The sequence below is a fragment of the Pagrus major genome, chromosome 13 (genome assembly GCF_040436345.1).
Source record: "Pagrus major chromosome 13, Pma_NU_1.0".
In the NCBI taxonomy this organism is placed as follows: domain Eukaryota; kingdom Metazoa; phylum Chordata; class Actinopteri; order Spariformes; family Sparidae; genus Pagrus; species Pagrus major.
The window spans coordinates 2,369,080-2,388,087 of NC_133227.1; the positions used below are offsets into that span (position 1 = coordinate 2,369,080).

The window sequence follows — 19,008 nt, forward strand, 5'->3', positions numbered from 1 at the left end:
GAATCCCTGTGCAGCGCATGGCTGGAAAAAACGTGCTGAAATGGATATTATGACCCCAAAATTGTGGCTAAAACGTCTGAATCACCCTTTTCTAGACATACTGTTGCTCGTAAAGGTATAGTCACAAGCTCCAATCTGCACCAAGCATCGCCACCTCCCCCCAAAATGGAAGATACAAGCAGAAAAACGTGGTCACACACACACATAGACACATGTGTTCTTCTTTTTTTCGTGTGGGGTGGGAGGACTGGCTTCTGTTTGTCTCCCTTTGTCTGTGCTGGAGTCGCTAATGTGCCGGTAGCGATTCTGTGGCGCAGCCTACCGCATGGCGAGCGTTTGGCCAAGGCGCAGCAGAAAGGAAGCATCGCACTGACAATCACAACCTTCCCTCCACATGGATCACTGTCAGTGGTAGACCCCAGACTGTCAGGTCACATAATCGTATTTGAGATGCCTGTGGTGGACCCCACAAAGCAGTCTCATTTCCTGTCTATAGTAGATATCCCGGAGAGAAACACGATATAGGGTTATATATGGGCATGGGAAAACATAGAGGCTGGTAGTGTGTGCAATACAGCCCAATATGAAATAATGAAATAATTAAATACACGATGCAAGAGTAAACCCATCATTTAAAGGAACACCCACTCTACAATTCAAAGTGTTTCCTGCTTTAAAGGTTCATTCTTATGTTTCCACTCTTAAAGAGATGCAACAATAAAGTGACCTCACCACTCCGAGACATCTGGTAACCTGCTGACCTGCAAAACGTCTCTCTTCAAGAGTCTCATATCTGTGCAGTGAAGTCCCCATCACTTTTTATAACGCATGATTAGTTGAAATCGGCTCAAAACCAGCTCGCATCAGGAAATGTTAGCTACCAAATTCGATTAAGTGAATTTTGATGCATTATGCATATTTTTCCCGCTGTAATTAACTAGTCTGACCTCATACATCCCCCTCATTACATTACCTAAAAATGTTGAAGATCATTTTAAATGTTTGCTTTATCTGAGCCCTTATGTCCTCACCACTTTTCATCACAAAGTGACCCCCTTGAAAAAAAGATATCTAAGACGTTCTGCAATTTTGGGACACGGCTGCTCCAGTCACCTGTTCCTGTATGCAGAGGAGAACAACTGGATGTGGGCTGATTGACCACATTTGGCCCAGTGCTAAATCTTTGTGTGTGTGTGTGTCTAAGTGTGTGTAATTGTAGTAGTTTTTTAAGTGGGTCTTCCTTATATTTCCCCTGGCTTGTTTAACTGCCTCGACCCTCACCCTGACCAGCAGCTTCTAATAGATAGTTATAAAAAATGTCTCCATATTTGACCTTTAGACCCCACCAGCTGTTTCACATATAGTTTTATTTCACTTTATAGATATTAATCTTTCAATCTTAAATACACTTGACACATTTAATCAAGTAATATAATCAAGTTAATTGTTTTTACCCTTGAAATCCTACTCTCTGCTACTCCTTCTGTGTTTTATGGGTGGAAAATAACACCGCCTGAGATGACTGAACCCTTAAAGTTTGGCCACAGATGGATATTTGGGAAAGTGGGTGAGGTGTTGGATATTGGTATATATTTTGGTTATGTATGATGAATTAAATATAAATGGGGAAAGTTAAAATACAATACAAATGCAGTATTCAGATGACTCTGTTATGGTCCGGGGTGCAGTTTCATAACCTGGTTAATGTTCAGTTAACCCTGCAGAGAGAAGGTTGAACCTTCATGCAATATGAAGCAGTTCTGAAGTGTTATACACGTATTTGAACACTAAAGCATTAATGGGAGTGAAGTTCTCAAAGATGTTGCCATCCACAGGCTCTAAGTGCACTTAATGGTTACACAAGCACACTGTTGCTATCTGTCTACCCAGCCTGCGTTTCAATCAGAGCATTTTAGAGCAGGGACTGCATTTCCACTGCTCTCATTAAAATACATAGAGGTCTTCTAGTGTGACTCTGGTATTGCATCTTACTTCTCAAACTTGTGGTAGTGCAACACCATTTTAATACACCTTTCACCATGATCTCAGTATGCTTGTTGGAAAACTTTTTTTAAAAAAGTCCTCCCAGAAGACTACAGGAGGATGTGGCTGAGCTCAAGAGAGTTGCTGGGTTTTGCAGTTTCAATGGAAGGGTCATGGTAGGGTCAGCTCCTCAGGCTGAGGCTGGGTTAAGTCGCAGGATGAAGGCATTATGTAGCCACAACAGATCATTTTGCATCTGGATACATCTGTAATTACTGTTTCATTGGAAGTATGTTTTGTCATTATGCATTTGTTGAACCTGGTTTGGGATCTTCGGATAAAAATGATAATCCAGTTAAGCTCATGATGTGATTAAGATGGATCTAATATATGGCGCCTTATATGTTGAAGCCAGATGTCTATCCCTATTTAAATAGATTAAAATATTCTATATCTGGCTGTATTAGTTACATGAGGAAAATCACATGTTAATGCAGCAAATAATGTGACTGTATCAGCCAAAATGAGGTGTAAAGAAAATCTGCATAGTATTTTTGTCCTGTTCTGATGAAGTGTTGACACCATCATCATGCTCTTTGCATTCTAACAGTCCTGGATGGCGTACGAAACTGAAGAATGCATAAAGACGTGTGAATGCATTTGAATTAGCTGTTTTATTTTCAGACTTTATTGTAAAATATACAAAGTTTACTGCATATAGCTTTAGAAAACATCACATGTCTCTCTAAAATAAGATGGTGGAGCAAGTGACTAAAGTAACCATGACTGTCTTGTATAGAATTTGGGGCAGAGTCTAGAGATAGTGATCATGCAGTGAATGAATTAGCAGCCACTGCTTCATATACCTGAAAGGAAACTGTAAAGACGCACTGAATTTGGAACACAGTTGAGTAACAAGGAGCTGTAAACTGTGTCTGTTGCTTTGGTATAAGCAACAGGAAAAATCACTAAAGATAAAGAATCAGCACCAGCATCTCTCCGTGAGAGCCAAGCCTTGTTATTTTTGGCCAAAGCTGAGGCAGTCTGGGAAATCCGTCCAAAACAGACAGGCAAAGTCGGTCACAACATCTGGCAGGGCAAGGCTGTCCTGATAGCCCCGAGCAGAATAGATCACTGGGTGAATGCGTCTAATGGAGGAGAGCCACAACGGCCCCTGTGAATAATCTATGCAGAGTCAGCTGGACCACTATAACATCATTTTACAACGAAAATATGAAATAAGTTTTACAAGTGTTTTCACTAACAGTTGTCTGTCAATACATGCCAAATTAAAAAAATGTGGCGTGAATCAAAACAAGAGAAGGAAAAAGAATAATAGATTTTTTTTCAAAAGCACACCGAAAATTGATTTGAAATATTTCTCCTCAAGCTGCCCCGGGATCTATAAGTCTTTCACCTTGATGTTTGACTGGCCTATAAATTTCAGCCTGTGGTAGAGAGATGAAATACAGTGGGAGCAACATGATCCTCAGCTGATACAGCATGTGTTTAATGTGGCTGCAGAATTCTGCAATGTGAGACTCTGCCTGGGTTTGTCGATTATTAACTGTACTTCATGTTGAAGGGAACAGGAGAGACTCATATTAATTCACAAGACAAATATATAAAAACAGGCCCTGGCCACCGCCACGCTGGCTGTACAACAGATCTGCAAAAAGCATGTGTTGCATTCGAGGAATCTGAGCAGAACATGCATTCCCCTTTGAATATGCACTGCTGATTGTTCACCTGCTTGGTTATAGGAACCATTTTAGGTTTGTTGCATAAGACTCGGAAAATTGTGTTTCCATAGCAACAGCAATTTGATGAATGTTTCTGTGCCAGCTGTGATCAACATACTAAATTTGATGTACAGTCCCCACACAACATAATGAAAAGTCTATGGAAGCCATGTCAGACGTACTAAAATAATAACCCTGTCATATTCCTTAGATAGTCACAATCTTTAATCAAATATGCTTTTCAAAAGGAGTGATGTTATTGGGCAGCAGCGTGGGGCATTTGAAGCATTTCTGTGATGAATTCTGCAAGTTTTCACACATTTGTGGTCATTTTGCCCCGAAAAATAAATAAAATACAGTACATGTTCTGGATTCCAGCTGACACTCAGACATCAAACACAACCAGCACAGAACGGCCACCAGTGACCCCGTGGCAAGGGCAGCCCCATATAAAACACCTGCCACAGGCGTCACTCAAGATGGAGCCTAAATCTCACTGCACTTAGCTCCATCATAGTACTCTGTCAGCCAGGCCACCAGATCAGACCAGACCGCCTCAGTCTCTGGCTCCCTTGTGAATGCGAAGCCTGTTCCTTATTAATGTTCTGTATATAAATATTACAATGATCAAGAAATGAATTCTCTCTAATCCAAAGCAGCGTCTGCCTCATCAAAACAACATCTTACAGATGTTAATATAAAGGCAACAAGACAGATTTTGTCTGTGGTGATGCACTAATAGATCTGTACTCCTGCCTCATCCACTGTGTGTCCCTAAATCAGAGTGACAACCTGTTCATATCCATTTCTGCTGCGATGCCACAGCTGTTTTATCTTTCACACAATAAAACAAATGACACATCAATCCTCCGTAGTCTGACTCCTGCTCGGGGAAGCACATGACTGGACACTTGCTGAAAATCTCCTCACTCTATCCTTCCAGCTGTGGTGCAGACCGAGGCTCTAGGTGTTAAGACTCATGACCCCATTGTGCATGGGCTCAGGCCAGGGTATCTTCTCTGCTGATCTGACTCATTCATGCAAATGGGTCAAGCACTCACAGGCTGTCTCACACTTTGACTGATGTAACTGTCATTGCAATGTGGTTTTAACAGAGATGTACTGATTCAGTGGGCTGCTGTCTGTGTTTTTATTCTGTATCCGCAGCATGTTTGAGTGTGTTTTGTGACTGAAATGCCTCGTACATTTGCAGCGGGTGCGCTGATAAACTCATCTGATGAGCAAAGTTTCTCTGACATGGCCTAATTATATTAGAGTGTTAGAATCTCATCCTAAAAGTGTATTAATAGCTATGGTTTGCACTGGTTATGATAGCACCCAAATCCCTTTCTCACACAGGATGACACACCACTTAACCCTCCCATCCTCCGCATACTTCAGGCGTCCAAGCACAGACAGAGGGCACCAGAGATCACCTTCTGCTGAAGTGCTACTTCAAGCCAAAGTTTTAATTGACTGTTGCAGCCTGAAGCAGAGAATGGGCCTCAGATTCTACTATTATGGTTTAAACATGAATGATTATAAAAGGTAAACTCCAGTTTTAAGTTCAAGATCCATGCTGAAGAGTCTGTCTGGAACTGATTTAAAATGGACTTTCATACTGACCAAATCGAGACAGGATTGAGCAAATCCACATAATCTGGTTAAAATATGTTTAAGCGGCTTGTTCCCATCTCTGAAAATCTCCATTTTTAATATTCTAATCCGGTACTCAATAGTGAAACACACTCACCGGATCAATATGCTGCTGTCTGCTGGTTTGGCTCGAAGCAAACAGATACACTTCTCTGATTGTGAAGATTTGAAGGTGATTTATGATGAAGCCCAAAGACTAGAAATGAAAGCTCCACCGCACCACACAAAGCAATTCTGATGATGTATAATGGGGTGCTTAATTGCATCGTCTGATAAAGCTTTTACTGCTTTACTGTGGAGATGAGAAAGTTTTTCAGTGCTGCTGCTTTTCTGTGATTGATACATATAATGTAAGTGCACTGGTGAATCACTCAAACGCCACATGCTGCAAGCTCTTGTTGGTGGTTCTGTAAACTCCTAAGCCTTTCCCACTCTATAATAAACAAGCCATAGACCACTGTTCACGATGGGGTTTAAGGTTTTTTAAGTACGAAAACACTGAATATTTTTAACAAGATGTCAGGACCGGTTTGAGCTGTTTTTATGGTGACAGAACCACAAATCCAGCCAAATGTTTTCCTAACTCTTCCCATGTGTTTTTTGTGTCTAAATCTAACCAGACCATTAGCACAGCATTGTCAAAACCTAAAACTGAACCGAAAGAAACGTTAAGTTCCGATAAAATAAAAATCTGGGGCAGAGCACCCTGCAGAGTAAATTGTTTAAGAGAAAAAAAATACACGTTTACCTTCAAGTAAACAGTGTAATGATAAAAGTAGTATCGCAGCAGGGTTGTATATCCGTTTCAGCACCATGGACAGCACCAGGCCTGAACGCTCAGACCACTGGGGAGATGAAATAATGGCAAGTATTACAGCGACGCTCAGCCCAGAAGAGTGTAGCCACAGGTGCACTGCTTATTTCCTCCGACCTACATCCAACCCTTTAAAAGCACAAGTAACCGGAGGACCTTAAGGCCTTTGACATGGCAGTGGCAGCATCGCAAAGTGCTGGTGGGATGAGAGTTGACTGTTGGTTCACAGACTACACTGTAAAAAAAAGAACTGTAAAATACTGTCACAAAAACACAATTTTCTGTTATTAGAATACAGTTTTTTAGGTTTAATTTAACATTGGATATTTATTTTATTTTTGGCTTTGGCGTTTAAGGATACTTACAAATGTAAAAACAATTAAATAACTCGCAGAAGAAAAAACGTGCAGAAGAGTCCTGTTATTAGTTGGGTTTTATTATAAAATCTTACATTAAAAAAAATCTTGGAAATTTCCTCAATATTTACGGTAATAAAATGAGATACCACCCACAAAACAGTTACATTAAGAAACATGACTGAAGAGATGTCCTAGTACTTTCTTAAAACTGGTAATCAGGTTTATAACATCAATACTGTACTAGTGCAAGTACAAGTTATCTGCCAACATTTGCTTTTCACTGATACATTAGTATCAGTGGCTACGTTTACGTACATGCACACTAGTTTTACACTATCATTCCAAATATGACAATATTCAAAATTTGATATGGGTCTTGCAAACAGCATACTCCATTTGGATATTCTTAATTAGGTTGAATGTAGCATTTTCCGATTAAGACATGTGGAACATGCCGGTGTTAATCTTGTTTTAGGAGCATTCTCTGGACATGTTTAAAGTGCATTCGGAATACGCACCTCAGAGTTTTGGAGTTTTTACACTAGTTTGGGACTCACAGCCTCTTGCCTAGTCACGGTAGTCAGTCAGGTCGGAAGGAGAAGCACACTCTTCTTTTTTTGGAATTTTCATTTGCCATGCCAACATCTTAGTCGGAATATTGTCTTTTTCAGAATAAAGGCAAAAACTGGAATATTGTGTGCATGTGAGCACAGCCAGTGTCTGTGATGTCCGGCAGAGCACATTGCCATATAAGTAGCAATTTTGAGAGTAGACAAGAACGTATTGTCATAATGCTGACTTACAGCTGGAGTCAATAAGTAATTTCACATGGAAAAAAACGAAATGTAAAAGAGCAAGAAATAATCCCTAAAATTACAGAACTTTTTACAGTGTATCCAACATGATGACTTTCATGTCCCAAATGTAGGATAACATCCCTTTATTACATTTCTATAACATTTGTCACTTAACTCTATTTCTCTATCTGGAATTTTGTTGAGAAGAGTGAGAATAAGTTAGAATACCAATACAAAGAGACATTTATATAATAAAACATGTATTTTTTCAAACACCCTTGATGTGTGTAAGAAAACTTGCATAAAGCAATAATACATAAATCCATTTCCAACAGAGTTTTTACTCTGGTAGAAATCACAGGCAAACATGATGCAACACAAATGTCACAGAAATTCATGGGGACCTCACACATCAGTCTCCTGGTGGACTGCAGACTGATAGCCCTGTGTGGTCACAGTGAAGAGCACACTGTGCAATTTGGCTCTAGGCTTTCACTAATCCTGACAAAGCCATTATTTGTCTGCTTCTGCGATTTGAACTGCAGGCACATCCCCTTTATTTAGTTTTCAATTTCCAAGAATTAGTGCAGAGCGTTATACAGAGAAACTGGGTCAAAATGTGTGTTTGCAAGGGAATTTCAGAGGGTGAGAGAGAGAGAGAGAGAGAGAGAAAGAGTGTGAGTGTGTCACATTCCAGAAGTCACTTTTGATAACTGTGTTTCACTTTTCATCACAGACACGATGACACAGAGACAGATTAAAAAGCTTTATTCAAACTAGTATGATCAGGCAGAACATTTAAGCCAAATAAGCAACATCAAAATCCGACAATTAACCAGACTTGAAAAGAAAAGCGAGACCATTCTCTCCCATACTGTCTTTGATCCACTAAGTGGGATGGAACCGGATTAGGTTTTGATGTGACTCTCGAAGCATACGGTACAATCTGACTGGCAAATTAGCAGAGGAAAAAAACTGAGCTGTGTACACGAATGAGAAAGAACACACGTTTACTATGCCGAGCACAAGCACCTCCTGTGCCGTCCGATCACAGTGAATACAGAAGATATCAAAAAAGTCTACTGTATAAAAAACACAAAGTATAAAGCAGTTCAATTTACAGTAAATGCATCTACTGGTTCTTCATAGAACGTCTGCTCTGAAACCAAAAGGCTGAGCCCCCCTATCCACTTTAGTAATCCAAGGTGTTTTATCATTGGGGTTACTGTAATTTATAATACTGTATGACATGCCATTATTTCATTCATTAACAGTCATGGACAGTACATCGTTTACAATGCAGAAGGCACGCAAAGCAGCTCATCACATGTGCAATTTTGTCTTTTAAACACTTTTGGAATCAGGCATCATCGACTGCACACCGTGTACTCCGCAGCAAGAGATCCCTCGTTATGTGACGTCTTTTTAGTGTGACAGACAGCCAGCTGTGTTTGTGTCTGGGCGGCCTGGTGGAACAGCAACACCAGGCAACAGTGAGAGAGGAAGAGAGAGGTTAGATTTCACTGACTCAGAACATGTAGCTCGATACATCTCGAAATAGTCGCTGCATTAGACACATTCAGATTCGGTGCATATTTGCTGTCATCCGCTAAATACTTTTTATGCACCATCCATGTGTTTTTGTTCTTGACGAGTCAGCGCCGGAATACTGCAACTACGTTCTCCTTCTCACTGGTTAATCTCCTTCCCTCACCCGAGCAGATTTGATCATTTAGCACCCTAATGAGCGAGTCCTAATAAGCTCCCTGTTTCTGAGAAATTAAAGTCCTGGGCTTGACAGTAGCGCAACAGCGCTACCTCTGAGGTCAAGAAAAAAGTACTTTAGCTTCAGTTTTTACTTATGTACACTATCAAAACAACATCATATGCACTAAAACTACAAGTATGCAACACAAAATGCCCTTCAAGAAGCTCACGAAAGCAGCATTAAAAGTTAATACTTAAAATATTTATAAAAACATGAAGATTCATAAAACAACACCTTGCCTGGACCGTATATTCCCCTGTACCACGGCAAAGATAAATACATTTTAGTTTTCTTTACTCTTTTCGATTTATCATTACAAAATATTTTTTTATTTTAACTGTAATTGTATTTTTTGATTAATACGATTTGCACTGCTGTATCGGCCTGGGAAAAAATGAGATTGGTAAGATAATAGCTTATAATTTTGATAATATCTTATTATAAAGAGAGATGAATTTACATTTGACCCCAGTCTGGCCCCACCCCGATTCGTGATGTCACAGTGCCTATGGATACATATTTTAATCTGCAGCCACACCTCCCCCATGCACCCTCACTGACCCCAAAGAGAGGAGACGGGCTGAAACAGTGGATACAAATTTCCAACATGAACGTGATCAAAGGTTCTGAAAATTCAGTGTTGCAGTCTGATAAGTGTGTGCCCTGTCAGATGTTTTGTACCAGCACAAATGTCTGTACGATATGAACCTGATGTTAGTGTCAAAAGTCTTTTTGCTTGTCCGACCTCATTATCGTTTCTACAGAACTACAGTATCTACAATCAAATAAAAAGAGAAATCTCCTATCTTTGTTCTTTTTTTTTTCCATTTTACAGTTTTCTTTCATTCTTTTTTTGTCATTTTCACACATTCATCACCGTTGAGTACGACAAACACTGTAAAAAAATGGAGAAATCAAAAATCAGATCATTGGTTCATTTCTTCAGCAAGTTTCTAGTCGACAGTCCGAGCCCTGCTGAGTCATAATACAGTAGAAATTATTACCCAAAAAAGAAAAACACCAAGTGCAAAGCCTGAATCACTGACATAACCAGCTACAATTCGGTATTCATAAGAATTATGGAAGAATCTATTTACCCTGATTCCTGTGCACAACCTCCATTCCAAAAAAAGTCGGGACGCTGTGAGAAACGTAAATAAATAACAAATGACTTGACTTGGAAATTAAAATTTAAAGGTAATGGTGAAGGGAATATGTTATGATTGAGAAGAAATAAAAAATTGATTCAGCTTTTATAAAGTTTTTTTTTTTGTTCGATTACATTTTTATCAGTGAATATGAATAATTATAATACAATTTCAATCACTGTCAAACTTTTTGAACTGGCTAAATAAAGTGTCTTCTCGTTTTTAAGTCTTCAATATCCTTTATACAATCATGTGTTCTGCAAAGCAGTGAACGTCACCCCACTCTGAATTGTGAAGGACTGAGCATAACATTAACTTCTTGACCTGTGGTATGGAGTTTTTGAGGTAAAACATTAAATATATTGTCATTCTGCTGTTTTCAATTGAGTATATATGAAAAAGGATGAGCAAATTATCACAATCTGCTTAATTTACGTTTTACACAGCGTCCCGACTTTTTGAAATCAAGGTTGTATTTGTAAATAGGCGTGTTTTAAACTTTTGCTTAAAAAAAACGTAGCATGACTTATGTATATGATGGTTTCTAGAACTACAGCACACAGCGTAAACCCTGGAGAGAAGGCAAATATGTCCACTGAGGAGTTTCAAAGCGTTGAGGAGGGAATGATTAACTACATGAGGCAGCTCTAGAGATGTCCGAAATATCCTGCCAGTAATGATTTCGATCCTTATGTCCAAACTTTTTTGACCATGTTGTAGAATCATGCAGATTCATGCTTAAAAGAGAGAGGCAGGTGGAAAGCTGAGGTGATTATTGGTCGATGACTGTATGGGGGATTGGAGGAGCTGGAGAGAAAGAAGAGCTGGAGCAGGGGGGCTGAGGGAGGACAGTTGTTTTACATCTTCTTTGTGAGTCACAGGGAAGAGTTTCAGCGAGAGACTCCCATGAAGAGATGATTATATCATGGCAGTTCTCTTCTGGGTTGCTACGAAGAGACAGAACATAGAATTAGCCGAAACAGAAGGCTGACCTCTATATGCACTTGTAGAAAGTCCTCACTCATGCAACAGTGGATTGTGACTGGTTACTGCCACCATCAGTGATATGTCATTGGGGTTCAGGGACATTTAAATCTGAAACTTCCTTTTTGTTTTTCTTTTGAATCAGTATTGTTGAGGGGTTCTGGATTTTCACCAAATCATCCGAAGAAATCAGATTAACACACAGCTAAAATAAAATATGACAATAGGGAAGCAGAGGGTGTCATTTAAGCATGCACAGGCAGGCATCACAATGTGCTATTTGGTATTTGGCGGGCCAATATTACAACTATGGAGGGGGAAAAAATAGGCTCCACATTATCGTTGGACATTGAATTTGAAACATGCCCTAACAGAGTTCATGTGCAGGGATGTGGAGATAGCAGACGCAGTCACTGCTCTCAGGTATGTTACACGCTGAGAGCCTATTCAGGACAATTCATTCCATAATCCCTTTTTTTCTGTCTGTGCCATCACTTCGCCCTGAATCTCCGCCAAGCCAGCCAGATGTGCACAACACAAAGTCTGACCAGCAGCCAATTTTATTCTAATCTCTACTCTCGGTAAGATAGGTTTTCGCACTTGAGAGACCGGCCAATTTGAATGCGAGTGCTCACAATAGCACTGAGTGTTTGTGAAGGGGCAGAAGGTCCGATGGAAATATTCGATTCTGCTCTATTTAATCAGGAGAATACAGTATGTTGACCACAGGATTACATTGGGGACTGTTGAGAGGTCATCAAAACCGTTTTTTTTTTTTTTTTTGTTTTTTTTAGCCAAACCAAGAATGTATACCAAATAGAAAAGGATAGAAAATAAATGTCTACACGACTCTAGTGGCTCTACAGAATGTAGTTAGCAACCAGCATACCTCCAGTTGTAGAATGGACTTCCTTTCATTTTGAGTACTTAAGAACAGAAAAAAGAGACAAGTTCAGTGGTACATGTGAAATTCAGACACTCAAACCATCATGCACAAATCTCTCTCTCTCTCTCTCTCTCTCTCTCTGTGCACCTGTTAATTTATGCATATTCATACTGTTTAATCTTTCATAGGATCACTTGTTGCAGTCGAGTCTGCAGGTCCAGCTGTACAAAAGCAAACAACATCTGGATCAGTAGCAACGGTTCTACATTGAATACAGTCGACTGATTCCGCAGACCCCCAGCATGACGCATCCCACATCATGCAGCGAAATGTATCCTTTGTCCTTGAAGAAAACCCCTCCATGTCTGGGCTTCTTTGAAGTACTCCCCCACCCCCCACCCCCGTCTTACGCCTACTAGTTATGCTCTGATTGTGTGTTATGCATCTGCAATAAATGACCTACATACTGCAGAAGACATGGAACAGTGGCACATTATCAGTTTGGGGGTATTTGTTTGGCCTAATTATGCAATGAAAGTGCAGAAAATTGGCTCGAGAAATACACTCATAATGAACATCAGCAGGGCTTAATTCTTATCGGACTTCTAACTGTTGCCTTTGGAAATAGATGCATTATAGTGCATTATATATGTATATTATTAAATGAGTGTAGTAGAAGTGTTTTGGAGCTAACGCAGTATTTTTACACCATTTCGCCAATCTTGTTTTCATTTGCATCACATTTCAATTTTATGAAGACCGCACAAAAAATGTCATTGCCTGTAGAGTGATATCAGCCAGTGGATGTCCAAGCACATAATAATAGATTTTTCAGGCACTGGTGATAGCCTAAACACATTTCAGAGTACACATAAGCCAGTTGTGAAAGACATACTCAGGTCCTTGACCTAAAGGACAAGTTCACCCAAAAATGAAAATTCAGTCATCATCTTTTCACCCCGATGACGATGGAAAGTCAGGTCAGGTCCACAACAAAAATTGTGGAGCTTCACAGCAAGACTGCGTTGCAGCCTTTTCCTAAACAACTGAAGTAGATGGGGACTTAAAATGTAACAAAACAACGGATAGAAAACATAAAAGTTCTTCTGGTGTAATCCAAGTCTCCAAAAGCCCTGAGATCCCAGATTTGTTTGACTTTTTAACCCTTTTTTTAAATCTTCACTGTAGCTGCTAAGCTAAAGGCATTAGCGTACACCCCGTCTGAAGTGGGTCTATTTTACGTTTTTAAACAAGTCCCCATTTGCTTCATGAGAATGCTGCAATGCAATGACTGAATTTCCATTTTTTGCATGAACATATCCTTTAAGTAAAAGTACAGTAGAAACACTTTGACACAAAACTCCTGGACTCAAAACCCTACATCAATAAGAGTACTAAAGTTCAAAAAAGTATCAATAGCATATAAAAGTTCTTGTTCTGCAGAAAAAGTGGTCACTTTGACTGGCAGATACAATAATACATGACACCGTTACATTCTTAAAGGTCCAGTGTGTAGGATTTAGGGGGATTTAGGATGATATACTAGCAGAGATTAAATATAATATTAAGACTTATGTTTATATTAGTGTATAATCACCTGAAAATAAGAATCATTGTGTTTTGTTACCTTAGAATTAGCTCTTTGTATCTAGAGAGGGAATGGGTCCTGTCCATGTTTTTACACTTGTTTTTTGCCCAGAATGAACAAACCAATCACTGACTGTAGAGAGGGCCTTTTGCCTTTTTTATGCTGTAGGGGAAAGGGGTATTTCACTGGTTGCACTCTGCAACCACACCATTAGATGCCACTTAATCCTACACGCTGGACCTTTAATACTGATGCATCACTAAACAGTAGCATTTGAGTGTTGAAGCTGGTAGAGGTGGAGCTCGTTTTAACCACTTTTATATCACTGACTGTGTATTAGAAACTTTATATACAGTTCAGTTGTGTAGATAAGTACAGTTTAGTACAATTTGATCTTTTTAAGCCTCGACCATTCATTTAAACAAAACCATCTGAGATGTTTAGAGCAGAAATGTGACACTGGAGGATCTTATGAATATATCTTATGCTTTGAGGACAATCCATCAGATCACATATCTGCAAAAGACCTGCAAATGATGATTATCACTTCAACAGTAATTGTTCAAATGTTTCTATGTTTAAAATAATTGATAAAAAGTGCATGAAACAAAAAAACTGAAGTATGAAAGACTGACACTCTAATTTTGCATATGTGACCTGTTCCGAATGCTTACAGTAAGTTATTCTGTTGTATCAGCCCTGTGCTACTTTTCAATTATTCATCCCTGCAAATTTTTCCACTGTTCAATATGCTGGTGTACATTGATACTGCATTTATACTGCACGTTTCAATTATTGCTTGTTTCAAATCTTATTCAAATATTATTTACACTGTATTCATTCATTGTAGTATGATGCGCAGACATTTACATACTCACTCTCCTTTTTTCTTTTATTTGTATCAGAAATTCTTATAATTTCTGTTGTTGACTGGGAGCAACTGTAACATGACCCACTTTCCCACCGGGGATCAATAAAGTATTTCTGATTCTGATTTGTGTTTCTGACTCTAAAGGCACTTCTTTGAAACTGCGAAACAACAACTTGTTGGCCTTCTAAAGGAAAGAAAAATCATGATCTGTCAGAAGTTTTTATACAACTGTAAGTCCCCGAACACATCAGTGAGTTGTTTCATCAACACTGTTTTGTCTGTAGGCAGCCCTCAACAAAAGTGTGTTTGTTGGCCTTTTTCATCTAGATCAAATGCTGCCCTTAAAAATAACGTCTCGCACCTGTTCAACGGATGATTAAATCACATCAGAGCCCAGCTACCCTTTCATTCATACATACCTCCAGTGTGGATGCTCTGGAGTCTGTGGTCTCGCTTGGCCCTATGCTTCTGGGTATACTGGAAACGAAATACCCAGCTCCTTTGGGAATGATCGGCTGTCTCACGACCACCTTGCCTTTCCTGGTCTCGGCAAGGAACAAACTGTACCAGTAGGCATCGCTGGATATCAGGGTGGAATCTGCGATGGTGGAGCTTCTCTGGCTGATCACGCTGTTCCTGCTGATCACGCTGTTCCTGTTGGCCGGAGGGATCTTGATGGCCTTTGGCTTTGGTTTCTGACACTTCAGCACAATAATAACCAAGATGGTTATCAGCAGCAGAAACGACACAGCCCCTAAACCGATTACTAAGTAGAGGTTTAGGTCTGTGAAGACGTCGTACTCTATTGGCAACTCTGTAGTCTCTGAAAAGGACATGACATGTTCCACTGTTGATATCTTGATGGTGACAGTAGCAGAGAGAGCAGGTTCACCGTTGTCTTTGGCAACAATCACCAGCCGCTGTTGTCTCGGGTCTCTGTAACTGAACATCCTCGTCGTCCGGATTTCACCGTTGTACTGATCCAGGCTGAAGAGGCTCGCATCGGTGATCTGCAGGAGCTGGTACGTGACCCTGGCGTTCTGCTCAGAATCTGCATCAATAGCGATCACTTTGGCCACCAGGTGCCCCTTATCTGTGGACCTCGGGATGACCTCCTCCACGACGGAGCCCTGCGCCCGCCAAGGTGCCACTATGAGAGGAGTGTTGTCGTTTTGGTCCAGAATGATGATGTGAACTGTCACATTGCTGCTCAGCGGGGGAACGCCAGAGTCTCGTGCCTCGATGTGGAAGAGGAACTCCCTCTCTCTCTCATAGTCGAAGGTCTTCAGGGCATAAAGATCTCCATTCTCAGGGTTGATGGAGAACAGCATTGACATAGACGTGTTAACAATCTCCTTCTCCATTATGAAATAAACCAAGTACTGGTTCTCGTTGAGATCTGGGTCAAGCGCGCTAAGAGATGTCAACAACGCCCCTGGTAGGTTATTCTCCATGACATGGATAGTGTAGAAGGACTGGGGGAATCTGGGCGCGTTGTCATTGACATCAAGGATCTCTAAGGTGATGGTCTCGTTTTCAGATAAAGGCGGTGAGCCTTTGTCCGTCACCCTCAGCGTGATGTCATATTTGCTTATGATCTCTCTGTCCAGTGGTTTTGACACCAGCAGCTCAAAGTAGCCTTCTGAGGATTTGTTCAGCAGGAACGGCAAAGACCGCTGCTGGTTCAAGGTGAGCTCCACTACCCCATTGGCCCCAGAGTCCCTGTCGCTGACAGTGATCACTGCGATCAGAGTCCCTACAGCGACATCCTCTGTCAGCGAACTCTTCACAGACTTGATCAGCACCTCGGGGTAGTTATCATTCAGATCTGTGACGAACACCATGACTTTACAGTGGCCTGACAGCGGGTTGGCCCCTCTGTCCTGAGCCTGTATGTACATCTCAAAACTCTGACTCTCTTCGTAATCGATCACCCCCTTCACCTTGATCTCGCCAGAGTTTGGATCAAGCGAGAAGAGCTCTTGAGTCTTCTCTGAGGTGTACAGCGTGTATGAGTATACCAGCTGAGCGTTGGTGCCTTCATCCAAGTCTGTTGCGTTTAAGGTCATGACCACAGTCCCCGCAGCCGAGTTCTCTGAGACGTTAACAGAAAATACCGGCTGACTGAACAGGGGGGCGTTGTCATTGATATCCAGGACGTTAATAACGATGCTGGCTGTGCCGGAGCGGGGAGGCACCCCTCCATCCACAGCGGTTAAAATCAAATTATGAACTGAATGCTCCTCTCTGTCCAAATTACCACTCAGCACTAAATCGACATATTTGGAGCCATCGCTCCCGGCCTGTATGTCGATGTTGAAGTATTTGCTCTCGCTCAGATAGTAGGTCTTGATTGTATTCGCCCCCACATCCGCATCCACAGCGTTTGTCAATGAGAACCTCTCACCGGGAGGGGTTGCCTCCGATACGTCCAAGTGCATTGTCCTCCTGCGAAACACAGGCGCGTTGTCGTTGATGTCCATGATCTCTAACTCGATGTTAAAAATGCGAATGGGGCTCTCGAGTATGACATCCATTTTCAGGAAGCACGAGGTTGTTTTAGTCATGCATATGCTCTCCCGGTCTATCTTCTCGCGGATTATCAGCTCCCCCGTCTCTTTGTTGATGTCAAGGTAATTTTTGCTGTGAATGACATCGAGCTTCGCCCTGCGCTCCACCAAACTGCGGACATCCAGACCCAAATCTGTGGCCAGATTGGCAACAAAGGAGCCCTCTTCCATCTCCTCCGGTATAGAGTAGCGAGTGATGGAAAGCGCGCATCCCCATAGTGCCAAGAATGGAAAAACAGCCGCGATCAGTCGCGTCCGTGAAGGTGCGACGACGCGCGCCATCATTGTGGTATCTTATAATCTGAGAAATGAAAAAGATCCGTCCTTACGATCAGGTTGTCTTGGTGTAGGGGAGCGCCGGTGTCATTCTTGCCTCCACGCTGTAGCTGTAGCTGCAGTAGGCCATGAACAGAAGAGCACCGCTGGAGGAGCGGGGCTCTCTCATCAGCGCTCTGCAGGGGCGGAGGCAGCGTGTGTGTGGGCTGCTGGGGGGGGGGGGGGGGGGGGGCTCACACAAATCAAAGGCTTACAGTGGGGGAGTCTGAAACCAGTTTCCTCATGTGGATATTCTAATACACATATTTATCTATTTTTTTAAATGGAGATATATAATTCGCATAGAAAAATGTAAATGTCTTGGGAAAAAATCGTACTTGTGAAAATGCCCAGTTAACGCATGACATTATTTTATTTTCAAATGTTAAAATTGTAGTTCACATGAGAACAGACCAAATCGCAAGCGAAAAGGTGGAATTTACATCTGAATAGTCAATCCAACATACCAAAATGCATTTTAAGGTGCTTTAAAAGGGATTGAAAAAAACATGGGATGATAAGTAAACCTAAATGGATTTAGAGACCAATGTAAACCAAGACAGCAGTAAAATATTGGTGGTTAAAATAAAAAAATCTAAAGAATAAAAGATGATAAGAGCAAGAAAAATAGCGATAAAAATAGAATTATAAAATACTACACATAAAAATGTATTTAAACAATGTTTATAAAATAACATACAATAATAATAATGATGATAAACAGTAAAATGTTTAAAGACAGTTATAATAAAGAAAATGAAATAATAAATAAATCCAAATAAGCATGAACACTAAAACCATAAAATTATAAGACACCGTATAAAAACCAGACTGAATAGATAGGTTATTAGTTTATGTAAAAAAATAAATTTAAAAAAATCTATATTTCCAGCTCCTCTCTGATCCTGAAAGCACCAAATATTTTGTTTTGATTTGTGGAACAAGGATGAAGACCTGAAGGATCTGAGGGGTCTTCCTTGCTCATAATCCAAAAGCATTTGTGAGATATAGTCTGATGCAAGGCCGTGCAGTGCCTCATAAACTAATAAGGACATTTTTGTTCCAACAAGTGGAAATTCTAATTTATGTGGAAATAAGCCAATTACATATGAATGTATGTAATTCACATGTTAAGGTATAAATATAGGGAATTTGCCATTCATACAGTGTGTTAAAAAGTCAATTACTTGTGAAAATGAGTCAACATGTGACATTATTTTATTTTGTTGTGTTCAAATATTAGTTCACAGGTGAAAATATCCAATCAAATATAAAAATATTAAAGTCACAAGTTATATTTAGATTTTCGCATGTGAAGAGGCACATTTTATACATGTGGATTACACAAGAATTTCCAAAAATGAAAAATAGAATATTTTTATTCAACATTTTGCAACTTGCATTCCATATTGACCTACAAACTAAGTACCCTGATCTCAAAATTAAGATTATTTATAGAAATTCTGTCTAAAGTATTATTCTGAAGTGAGGAACAATATCTCTCATAATTCTCATGTAGTTCCTTGA

The 19,008-nt window shown here is 40.4% G+C and overlaps 1 protein-coding gene across 1 annotated transcript; it reads right to left on the bottom strand.

The window, feature by feature from the left end:
• Window positions 1–10,890: 10,890 nt before the first annotated feature.
• LOC141007745 (protocadherin alpha-C2-like) lies at window positions 10,891–17,448 on the bottom strand. The gene is made up of 2 exons (XM_073480141.1): window positions 15,016–17,448; window positions 10,891–11,214 (listed from the first exon to the last, which is right to left on the bottom strand). The coding sequence occupies exons 1-2, from the start codon at window positions 17,446–17,448 to the stop codon at window positions 11,191–11,193; spliced, it is 2,457 nt and encodes an 818-aa protein (XP_073336242.1). The 3' UTR covers window positions 10,891–11,190.
• Between the last annotated feature and the right edge of the window lie 1,560 nt (window positions 17,449–19,008).